The sequence below is a fragment of the Danio rerio genome, chromosome 7 (genome assembly GCF_049306965.1).
Source record: "Danio rerio strain Tuebingen ecotype United States chromosome 7, GRCz12tu, whole genome shotgun sequence".
Taxonomy (NCBI): domain Eukaryota; kingdom Metazoa; phylum Chordata; class Actinopteri; order Cypriniformes; family Danionidae; genus Danio; species Danio rerio.
Genome location: NC_133182.1, coordinates 63,004,097 through 63,015,952, shown reverse-complemented (window position 1 = coordinate 63,015,952; position 11,856 = coordinate 63,004,097). Strand labels below are relative to the sequence as shown.

At 33.8% G+C, this 11,856-nt stretch overlaps 1 protein-coding gene across 3 annotated transcripts in view; it reads right to left on the bottom strand.

Annotated features, from left to right (window-relative positions):
- Nucleotides 1-11,856, bottom strand: part of slc8a4b (solute carrier family 8 member 4b) — an 84,673-nt gene that overhangs the window by 5,415 nt on the left and 67,402 nt on the right. For 2 of the 3 annotated variants that reach the window (XM_005166536.6, NM_001123240.1), the window contains 4 exon segments: nucleotides 7,537-7,643; nucleotides 4,039-4,163; nucleotides 3,598-3,697; nucleotides 1,823-2,095 (listed from right to left, as the gene is read on the bottom strand). In XM_005166536.6, the coding sequence (XP_005166593.1) occupies nucleotides 1,823-2,095; nucleotides 3,598-3,697; nucleotides 4,039-4,163; nucleotides 7,537-7,643 (605 nt within the window). 3 annotated transcript variants of the gene reach the window in all.

The window sequence follows — 11,856 nt, the reverse complement described above, 5'->3', positions numbered from 1 at the left end:
GGAAGAGAGAATGATGAGAGTTAAGGTGAGTGAAAAAAATGAGAATGAAATAAATAAACAAAGAAACGAGCACACCAGCTGCAAACACGTGGCCTAGAGAAGAGTTAAACCACACATGAATGCCCTTCTGCTCTAATAAACAGCCACAACATATGCAACATAAACTGCCACATCCATTCACCTCCTTCATGATGATGAAGAAGAACTGCCAGGTGAGACAGACTCAATGAAGCAGAGTTATTTTAGTGATTACAATTATTATGGTCACACTTTACAATAAGGGTACCTAAGATAGTGTTGGTTAGTGTTGGTTTGCTTACATGAACTAATAATGAACAAAAGCACAGTCTATTATTCATAGCCTACATCAATATTTAGTAATGCATTATTAAAATCCAAATCCATGCTTGGTAGCATTAGTTAAAGGTGCAGTAGGTGATCTGCCAAAATGCTATCCGTTAGAATATCTTTGAAAACACAGTCCCAAAGCCCACCCCTCCTGAAATCATGTATGTGCACATTAAAGTTGACCGAGACCCACTAAATCATGTCATTCGTCAATTAGAAAACTTTAAAGTACTTTATGATACTACAACTCTGAACGAAAAACTGTACTGTATCTACTGTAGCAGGTTTTCAGTTGTGTAGTTAGCAAGCAAAACTTATCTTAATGTGCAATATTTCATGCATGCAAGGATCGCTGGTCTCACTCTCTCATGCGCTTTGTCCTAAAGAAACTGTTATGCTTAATGCTTAGCTGGTGATGTGCAGGAATTACACTTATTACTAAGCCATACCTACATGCTATTTCAGAGCCAATTTTTAGAGTAGCGGTGAACAATAAAAAGTCACAGGCTGTCAGTATTAAAAAATGAACCAATGTGAATATAAAACCACCTCAGTAAAGCAGACTAGGTGGAATAGCGCTATTTACTGATGTTTAGTTGTTAAACTAAATACAAATCTACATTATTGATGCTGTAAAAGGAGTCTATGAAACTGAAAATAGTCACATTAATCTTTCACGAGAAGATTTCTGAAAAACACTTCTGCACATATTATTAATTCATAATACAATAAAATCTACTTCAACATTTGCGTGACTAAAATAGTTTTAAAACAGAACATCACCTGTCTAACAAAAATACTTCAGCCATGGTGTCGTCCTTCCTTCAGTGGGCAAAACTAACTCAAATATTGATTCAGCATTTTAAAGTTTAGATTCAGCATTTATTTTTACTGGTGACTCTCTCTTGTGTGCAGTTAGGCGTGTCGTGTGTGCACATGCAAATGGTGGATCTGCGTGAACGGCTGCACATTTGTTCAAATATACATTTGTTGATAGACAGTTTAGGCTATTATCAGAATTATGAGAATTGTCGGCCTGACATATTTTAATTGGATGAATATTTTTTAGTCTTATTCCTTACCCAGAATATAAAAATACATATAAACACATTTAGATCATTTACTTTAATCAGTACTATTGGAATGTGAAGAGACTTTCAACCAGCACAACAACACGTGCTTCTGAAGACAATCACCTACCGCACCTTTAATGCATTGAGTTAACATGAGCTAACCATGAACAACATTATGTCCATTAACTAACCTCAACAAAGATGAATAAATGTATTGTTCATTGTTCATGATAACTAACATTAAATAATACAACCTTATTGTAAAATGTGATTTTGTTGTGCCATCGGTTATAAAACACATAAAAAAAGATTGGACTTAGCCTGGATGCCCATTTCTTTGCATTATTTAAAACACAATGATAAGCAGTTGGATCTGGGACCTTTTTCTTTTGGATACTAACCTGGAACTGATGTCCCCAAGGCAACAAAGACCACAGCGGTGACTGAATCCTTCAGGCCAACAGTGCACCCAAAGTGGGAAGCGAGATCACCAGTGACCGCTGTCAACGCACCGATTAAAAAGATGGAAACAATGAAGCAAGCCCATCCATTCCAGTACTCTGTAGGTGGGACAAAGGCAAAGAGAACCTTCCAGAAGACTGTCAGGAAGTGCATGATATAATCAAAGCAGGATGGAAGGCGTTCTTCACCACTCTCCTCCTCATCATCGTCGCCTGACAAAACAAATTACAAAAATGATGAGGAACATGTTAGAGTTAAAACTACCTTAAGATGTAAAAGAACATATTTACACTAAAAAAAGCTGTCATTGGTGTGGTTGCCAGAATTAATCATTTTATTTCTGTACAATAACCTGATCACTCATATCAATGTACATTTACAGTTTTTCTCAATTGCTAAACTATTTTCTCAAACAATTAAACTCAAAACATCATCTTCAAAAATCTTTACAAAACCACTGACTCCTCTTGCAAAATGAAGCTTTTGCCTCAAATCAGTTTCACCTGTGTTTAAAATCAAGCACTGCTCTCAATTAAAGTTTTTTTTTACTGCTTACACATGTTTTCAAAACCTGTCACCTTTTGTTTCAAAACTCAATGCACAATTTCAAAACTGCATACACAAAATGCAGAATGCCTCACATCTCCTTCAAAATCTAAACACGTCAGAATGAAATTCTGATCAATCAGATGTTCAGGGCCATACAATTTGTTCATTGTACAGTATATAGCCTACAGTGCACTTTACTACAGTATGCATTGCTAAAAGGGACACAGTCTTTTTTGAGTGGTTGTGTTTAATCAGTGACATCTTTTATCTATGTGTATTTTATTGTTGCTACTTGTGTTTACCAGTATAGATGACACATGCATTATACATGCATAAGTAAGAACTTTTTTATCATATAAATATTGTTGATATGTTTATACATATTCAAACAGATACAGCACAACATACACTTTAAACAAATTATGCTCAAAAATGGGCTTAGTATGACTTTTTTAGAAAGATCTTTTTAGAAAGAAGTGTTTAATAATCATCAAGACTGCATATATTTGATTACAAATACAGTTAAAACAGTAGCATTTTGAAAAAAATATATATAAATAATAATGATAATGATGCTGTTTTCTAATTTGATGTATTTAAAAATGTAATGTATTCTTGATGGCATGTCAGATAATCTAAAATCATTCTAATTATTCTTTATTCTAATTATTACAGTTTTCATTTTCAGCAATTAATATTTTTTTAATTAGCTTGACAGATTTTGACAACCTTTTTGTAATGAATGAAAGAAGGAAGGAATGAGAAACTGCTACTATGATGTGCACAAATGACTAATTGTGTTGAGAAATGCATTAACTGTTGTGCAAATGTAAATAGTTTTGTGAGAAATGCACCAAAGTAACTGAGAAAAACTGTAATTATTCTAAATGCTAGTATTATCAATATTTAAACAGAAATAAAAACAAACGAAAAAAGTTAGTACCATCCATTTTGATCATATTATTTTCTTGAATTAAAGCATTGATTTATTTTTTTAAATTTGGACTGCTAGTGTTCATTGTTACTTGTATGCATGCATTTAGGAATCAACAACTTATTTGGGGAGAGACCCTAAATACATGAATAAATATTAATAATTGTAAATGTGCAACAAATGATGGTCAAGTGACCACATGAATGAACAAACAAAAAGAAGCATCCGTACCTGCGCTGACAGTAACAGCACTGACAAACTGCTCTCTCCAGCTACTGCTGCCAACAACCAGAGCTAGGTTAGTCTTCTTAATGAGCTTATCCACTGTATTCTACACATGAGAGCGAGACAGCCACATATTAAGAACTGTTCCAGACCAGCTTACAGTCAACATGCTGCACAGCTTGATTCTATTGCATTGTTTGAGCTATTTTTATTGGTGGACAAATGACATTTACTGTGTATTTATTACATATTCAGAATTTTAATTATGTTTATACTGTAGACAAACAATAATAATGAATATTAGCCACATGTGATGATGCAGCCTAAATATTAAACAGCAATCACAATGCAGTTTTGAACAATTAAAAAAAAATTAAAAACTTTAGTTCAGAAAAATACTTATCGTGTATAAAGTCATATACTGTAAGGTTGATGAAAGCAGTATACCTTAAATTCATAAGATTCTTCAATCACCACCTCCAATCGAGTATGTTCTCCCAAACTGGGACATCCCATCTTTGCTACTTCCTCCTCCTCTGCCCCGATTTCTGGCTTATTCTCATTAGAGTCTCCTACAGCAAAAACATGATAAAAAATCACATTTGTTTGGCTATTAGAATGCAGATATTAAAAAGAAAAACAAAATTAGCACATAATGTTTAACAATGAATGTTGAAAGACACTTCCCAATTTTTTTAAACTGACAAGCAGGATATTTCATAAATCATACAAGTGTCATTGTGCTAACTGAATTGTAAGGTAAGCTGTTTGAAGATGAAAGTTATTAGTGAAATCAGTTAAAATAAAGTAGAGAATGGATAGCTAAGACGAGAATATACAGAGACTGCCAAGTATTTGTAATAAACTTTACTGCCTGAAGATATTAGTGTCTTTACTGTACACATTTCCATAGAGAAACTACTTTTTCTTATAAGACTTGGAATATGAAATCATGCATGCTAAGAGAAAGAAATTATTTTATTCCATTAAAATGTGTTGCTTAACAGAGCACTAATTAATGACTGCTGAACTCAATTCATCCACTTGTTTTTAATTTAGTTTTTCCTTTCTTTTATTTTTAACCTTTTATCTTTCATTTAAATTACCTCCATAAAAGGTATTTGTGGCTTCAACTGCACCTCTAATAAGTTATTTCTTTTCTGAGAATGTTCAGCAAAAAGAGACACATTAACATGGCTGCTTGTGAACATAAAACAGAATCTAAATTTTTAGCCTCTTCTATTTCAATTATTTTTTTCACTAATTAGTAAACATTCCCTCATAATCTTATTATTAAAGGTCTGACAATTTGCAATTATTCATTAATTCATTTTCTTGTCGGCTTAGTCCCTTTATTAATCCAGAGTCGCCACAGCGGAATGAACCGCCAACTTTTTTTTACGCAGCGGATGCATTTCCAGCCACAACCCATCTCTGGGAAACATCCACACACACACACTACAGACAATTTAGCCTACCCAATTCACCTATACCGCATGTCTTTGGACTGTGGGGAAAACCGGAGCACCCGAAGGAAACCTACGCAAACGCAGGGAGAGCATGCAAACTCCACACAGAAAAGCCAACTGAGCCGAGGCTCGAACCAGCGACCTTCTTGCTGTGAGGCGACAGCACTACCTACTGCGCCACTGCTTAACCCATTTTGCAATTAATGAATGTTAAATAAAAATACAAACACAAGTAGTGTCCACACACCAACTTTACATTTGATAAATGGCCACTATTTTTTTTAATTTGTTTATGGATGATGTTTTGTTGATTTTGCCAGGAGATATCACCGTCACAGAATATATAATAATAGTATACTTCTTCTTCTTCTTCTTCTTCTTCTTCTTATTATTATTATTATTATTATTATTATTATTATTATTATTATTAAGAAGAAGAAGAAGAAGAGTCAGAATAGTAAGACATACTGTAGTTAGCTTTATTATTTCACCCAGTGGTGAAAATAAATATCAGTAATTAATTATTAATTATTTACCAGTGATATTTTTTTTCTAATTTTATATACACACGGTGGTGCAAAAAGGTGTTTGCTTATGACTTTTCTTTTTTTTTTTTTTTTTTTGCATGTTTGTTACACTTTAAAGTTTTAGATCATTGAAAAAATTATAATATTAGTCAAAGATAACACAAGTAAATATGTCATGCAGTGTTGAAATGAAGGTTCTTATTATTAAGCGAAAACAAAACACAAAACTACATAGCCCTGTGTGAAAAAGCAGCTTTGCTCTAAATCCAAAAACCTGTTCGAGCCACACTTTCCCACAACAACAATCAAGCTTTTTTGATAACTTGCAATGAGTCAGTAACAGAGCTGTGGAGGAACAATGGGCCACTCATCTTTGCAGAATTGTTGTAATTCAGCTTTTTTGAGGACATGCTACAGCATCTCAGTTGGATTCAGGTCTGGTCTTTGACTAGTTTGACTAGTTGGCCGATCACTCCTGAAAAAGTGACCATTTGTATAAAATGGCTCTCCCTATAGACCAATTGCCATGTTTATAAATGCGCGCATGGAGGTGGCAGAAAAAAAAGGAAGCGCTAGCATTTACAGCGAGGGAATAACATCCGATGTGGTACAGAGTTTGTTGTTGTCTTAGAAAAAAGATATATTGATTACATATTAAATATATTATTTACATAATGCTTTCAGCATATTATAACAGACAAAATTAATGTTAAAGTAAGCGGCGTTCGTCTGACAGATCCATTTGCGATAGCACCCTCCTAATAAATTTGGATAAGAAGAAATGACCAAGCGTACCCAAAATATACAATTTCATTAAAGCTCCAGGTGATTTTACAAGAGAAAAGATAAAGGCCTACAAGTGTTTAGATGCCAACAATGTTGTTCTGTGTGGTCATGTGCAAGAAATAATGTTCCATGATTACTAGATTCAGCACTATGTAGTGCTAATAACCAAGGTTCTGCCTAGCCAAAGACAAGGAAAAAAGATGGAGCTGTACAAAGCCTGGGTAATTAATCATCAACAAGCAAAACTACTGCATTCTGACAGTGAACTACACCTGTACGGCAGGGTATGTGAACCTATACATAGAGGTAAAGTTGGTTTTATTTTTGCACATTCTGACTTTCTCTATAATAATATAATTTCATAAAAGTATTATTTGCAAACTCTAAATAGCGAAATCATATTAGCAGCAATGACTATCAAACTACAACATTTTTTTTTTACAACAGTCAAATAAACAGTGTTAATGTTGTTTTCAAGTCACACTTGCAGATTATTTCAGACTGAATAATCAAAGTGCCGTGGAAAACAATATAGGGAGTGTGTCACAAGTTGTCACTGAATGAATTTGTGAATATAAAACCAACTTTACCTTAATAACTTAGCATTACACTTTCACGTTTTATTCTTAGCATTCAGTGTCGGCAGTTTAACTAACCATATGTAAATTAGTAATGAGTATTCAGCATAGTGTGAACTTACCTGATATAATATGAGAGCTGTAGAGTTGAGGATTTCTAAGTGGGTCGTCACTTCATTTAGCTCCCTTTTAGCCAAAGACATCTACAGTTGGCATTAAAGCAGTGTGGTGTATGGTAAAAGTAAAGTTTTCTATTTTTTTTTTCTATTTCTAATTCGACATCCTACTAGTCCCAAAATTTAAGTTTTTTTCACATATTATTTTGCATCTCAGCATGATGTTTAACTTTTGAGGATCCTTTTGTCTACTTCATATTGTCAGGCAGGTCTTAATTAAGTGACTGATTGATCGCGAACAGGTGTGGTAGTAATCAGGCCTGGGTGTGGCTAGAAAAATTGAACTCAGTTGTGATAAGCCAGAGTTAAGTTAAGTTTTAACAATGGTGGCAACCGCTTTTTCACATAGAGCTATGTACTTGATTATGTGTGTATGAAGTTACTAAAAATACATTAACAGACAATTTACCATGCTTCTGTCCAATCTCAAGTAGCACTGGCTCGCCTAACTCAATGCTGAAGGTCTTATTCTTTTCATACTCTTCATCGTCTATAATCTTCACCTCAATTGTTTTCCTGTAAAGAGAGAAAAACAGACACAGTGACACTGAACATTGTCATTCCTTTAAAAACACTTACATAATTGTAATTGCTCTAACACATGTACTCAGAGGCTGTGAAACTATGATGTTAACGACAATAATTTCAGTTTGATGAACATGCCTATTCATTTGTACATCACGCTAGAATTTGCATAACTCTGACATGCAGTAAACAAGCACACACCCAACATACATCATCGTTCCACTCATTAATAATGACATGCTGTAGTGCCAATGTGAATGTCATTGAGGGCAGAAACTTTACAATAATTGCTTCATAATTAATAAACAAAGTGAGAACATCTTACTCCCTCAGAGCTTATTACAGCATTGCTTTCCTCAAACAGCAACCTTGAGCTATAATAAGAACTGTGCAGCTAAACAAGTACACTGAAACTGGTCAGACATTAATTAACTTAAACTAATAAATATACAAATAAAACCTATACAAATATAGTATCAATTTCTGTACACATGCCACAGCAATTTTTTGTCAGCAATGTTTATGAACATTTTTATGTTAGTTTAATGTAATATTTTCAATTTTATTGTTGAGCTAAAATTGTATTGTTTTAAAAAATGAGAAAACAACTAAAACGAGTCTCAGAAATTACCAAGAAACAGAAAAAATATACTAATCCTTGGAAAATTTGAAAACACGCAGCCTTTAGACAAATACAGTCAGCATGGTATACTAATAATATATTATTATTACTATTATTATTATTATTATTATTATTATTATTTTAAGTCTCATATGAAATCATAACCCCTAAGCCAACCTCAAGAGGAATGTTATTATGCCTTTAAAACTACTTTCACCAGCGTCTGACTTCATTGCACATTCATTCATCTTTGTTCAATTAAAGCGACAGATACATTAAATTAAAGCAGGTTTAATCAATCGCTCTCATCTTTTTCTGTGAGGAACAAAGAGTGAAACAGACACAGACAAAGTGAGCAAATACATTTTTTATAGAGGTTGAAAAATTCTACTGTTAATGTTGAGATTTTCTGCTCTACAAAGAGCCATGCAATTGAGTATAGAGCACAGTACACACACATTGAGTAGAATAAGCGCACAGTATATCTCAAAAGAAAGTGTTCTGAATCTGAAATGATAACAGATCACAAGTGCCTCTTAATCTTCCTCCCCAGTGCAGCAATTTCAACACGTTTCCTCTCCTCATGTTTCGCTCAATCTATTAATTCAATGTCAGCTTGACTGATCAACCTTTACTTAGATTATTCATGAGATGAGGACTGTGGGAATACAGTTTTACTTGCCCTGGGCTCTTCCTTTGACTTCTTCCAACTTCTGTTGTTCTCTTAAAGGAATAGTTTACCCACAAATGAAAGCTCTGTCATCATTTACTCACCCTTGACTTTATTGCTATATATTCTGTTAAACACAAATATATACAGTTGAAGTGAGAATTATTAGCCCCCCTGTTTATTTCATCCCCAATTTCTGTTTAATGGAAATATTATTTTCAACACATTTCTACATATAATAGTTATAATAACTCATTTCTAATAACTGATTTATTTTAGCTTTGCCATGATGACTAGTTTTTCAAGGTTTATTTGTTTAACTAGGCAGGTTAGGGTAATTAGGCAAGTTATTGTATAATGATGGTTTGTTCTGTAGAGTATCAAAAAATATAGCCTAAAGGGGCTAATAGTTTTGACCTTAAAATCACTTTTAAAAATAAAAAAACTGTTTTTTTTTTCTGGCCAAAATAAAACAAATAAGACTTTCTCCAGAAGAAAAAAAAATATTATCAGACATACTGTGAACATTTCCTTGCTCTCTTAAACATCATTTTGGAAATATCAAAAAATAAACAAAATAATAATAAGTTTGATTGCAACTGTATACAGTTGAAGTCAGAATTATTAGCCCCCCTGTATTATTAGCGCTCTTGTTTATTTTTTCACCAATTTCTGATTAATGAAGGGACGATTGTTTCATCACATTTCTAATCATAATAGTTTTAAAAACTTATTTCTAATAACTGATTTATTTTCTCTTTGTCATGATGACAGTAAATAATATTTTACTTTATATTTTTCAAGACACTTCTATACAGCTTAAAGTGACGTTTAAAGGCTTAAATACGTTAATAAGGTTAACTAGGCAGGTTATGGTAATTAGGCAAGTTATTTTATAATGATGGTTTGTTCTGTAGATTATCGAAAAATAAATTAGCTTAAAGGGGCTAATAATTTTGTCCCAAAAATGGTGTTTAAAAAATTAATAACTGCTTTTATTTTAGCCGAAATAAAACAAATAAGACTTTCTCCAGAAGAAAAAATATTATCAGACATACTGTGAACATTTCCTGAATCTGTTAAAAATAATTTGGGAAATCTAAAAAATAAATAAATAAAATCAAAAGGGAGCTAATAATTCTGACTTCAACTGTATATCTCAAATAATGTTAAAAAGTTTAAACTTGTAACCACTGACATAGAACAATAGTATTTATTTTTACATGAAACTAGTCAATAGTTACATGTTTCCAACATTCTTCAATAAATCTTATTTTGTGTTCAACAGAATAAAGAAAACAACTTACTTGTTTGGAACTGCAATTTTTTAATGCATGAGTGATTTTTTACTACCAAAGTAGCAAATCACTCTGACCTTCCAGTTCTCCCGCTCACATACACTCTCTTCCTTCCCTCCCTCCCACTAGTAAATTTGCTCATGCCCTCCATCCCGGTCTCTATTCAATTCCTCTTCCCTCACTTCACTGGGCTCTTATTAGATTTGTGTGTGTGTATGCGCTTGTGTGTGTGTGTGTGTGTGTGTGTGTGTGTGTGTGTGTGTGTGTGTGTGTGTGTGTGTGTGTGTGTGTGTGTGTGTGTGTGCGTGTGTGTCTGTTCTTGAGCAGAATCCAGCAGCTCAATTAAGATCTTGTCAGCTATGTGTTTTATTGCATTTGCCTGCTGCTTCTCCTTCACACACACATTTTTCTTTAATATTCTAAAAGAATAAGGAGGAAGGAAGCCAAAGAAAAAAAGTAAAGAAGGAAAGTAGGGACAGAAAGTAAAAGAAGGAAGATAAATCCTACCCAATGATTGTTTACCTATTCTATCTATGCTGTTTTAACACCAATTTTACTAAATGATTGATGTAAATCAGGCAACAGCGCAAGCTTGACCAAAATATCTTTGGTAAAGTCAATTTTGCATTCCATTTTCAGGTTTGTTTCAGAGCACAATTAAGATTTTGAGTGCTAGGTTGTGTAAGATGCAGAAGATTAAAAGCATCTGGTGCACTTTGCAAGGTCTGCACTACACCTGAAATGGCTCTTTCTACGTTCCTGCACTTTGCAGACACTTTTATCCAAAATGACTATCATTACATTAAAATGTGTGGTCCACTATGATATGTTATTTAGCTGTAGCTGTGTGAACATGAACAACATCTCTGAATGCAATATGCTTAAAGTTCAATGCAAATGTGAAACATTAGCTTTGACAGAGTTAGCTTGGCAAACCCTACAGCGAACAAAGTTTGGGCACTACAAAAATATACATCCGGGCGAGTGAGATCACAAACCCTCCAGGTCACGCGCATACACCCCGTGCAGCGAAGGGGCTTTGCCAAAGGCACTCTAATGATATAGCAGAGAAAGCTAAAATGGAATCCGAACGCTTCTATTTCCACAGAGCTTCTTCTGTTTCTGCATTTGTGCATCTCAAATAAAAAACTCATAGATATTTGAATGTTTCATATTACTTACACATGCTTATAACCTGAATATATGTGAAAGACACTTGTCGGGCTCAAACATAAACTAGATTAAGCCAGATAATAACACAATGTTCCTCTGTAGAACTGACTTTGCATGTATTTTAGCTGAAACTTGCAAACTTTCTGTTGGTATTAAACTGGATTAATTTAACACAACTGCTTTGTAGCTGCATTGTTTTTCACAACTGTAGCTTTCCTTTCACAGATGAAGTTGAATTATTTTCATTCATTCATTCATTCATTCATTCATTCATTCATTCATTCATTCATTTTCCTTTAGCTTAGTCCCCTTATTCATCAGGGGTTGCCACAGCGGAATGAACCATCAACTTATCCAGCATATGTTTTACACAGGGGATGCCCTTCCAGCTGCAACCAAGTGCTGTCTACTATTGCCAGTTTAGTTGGGCTACATGAGGAG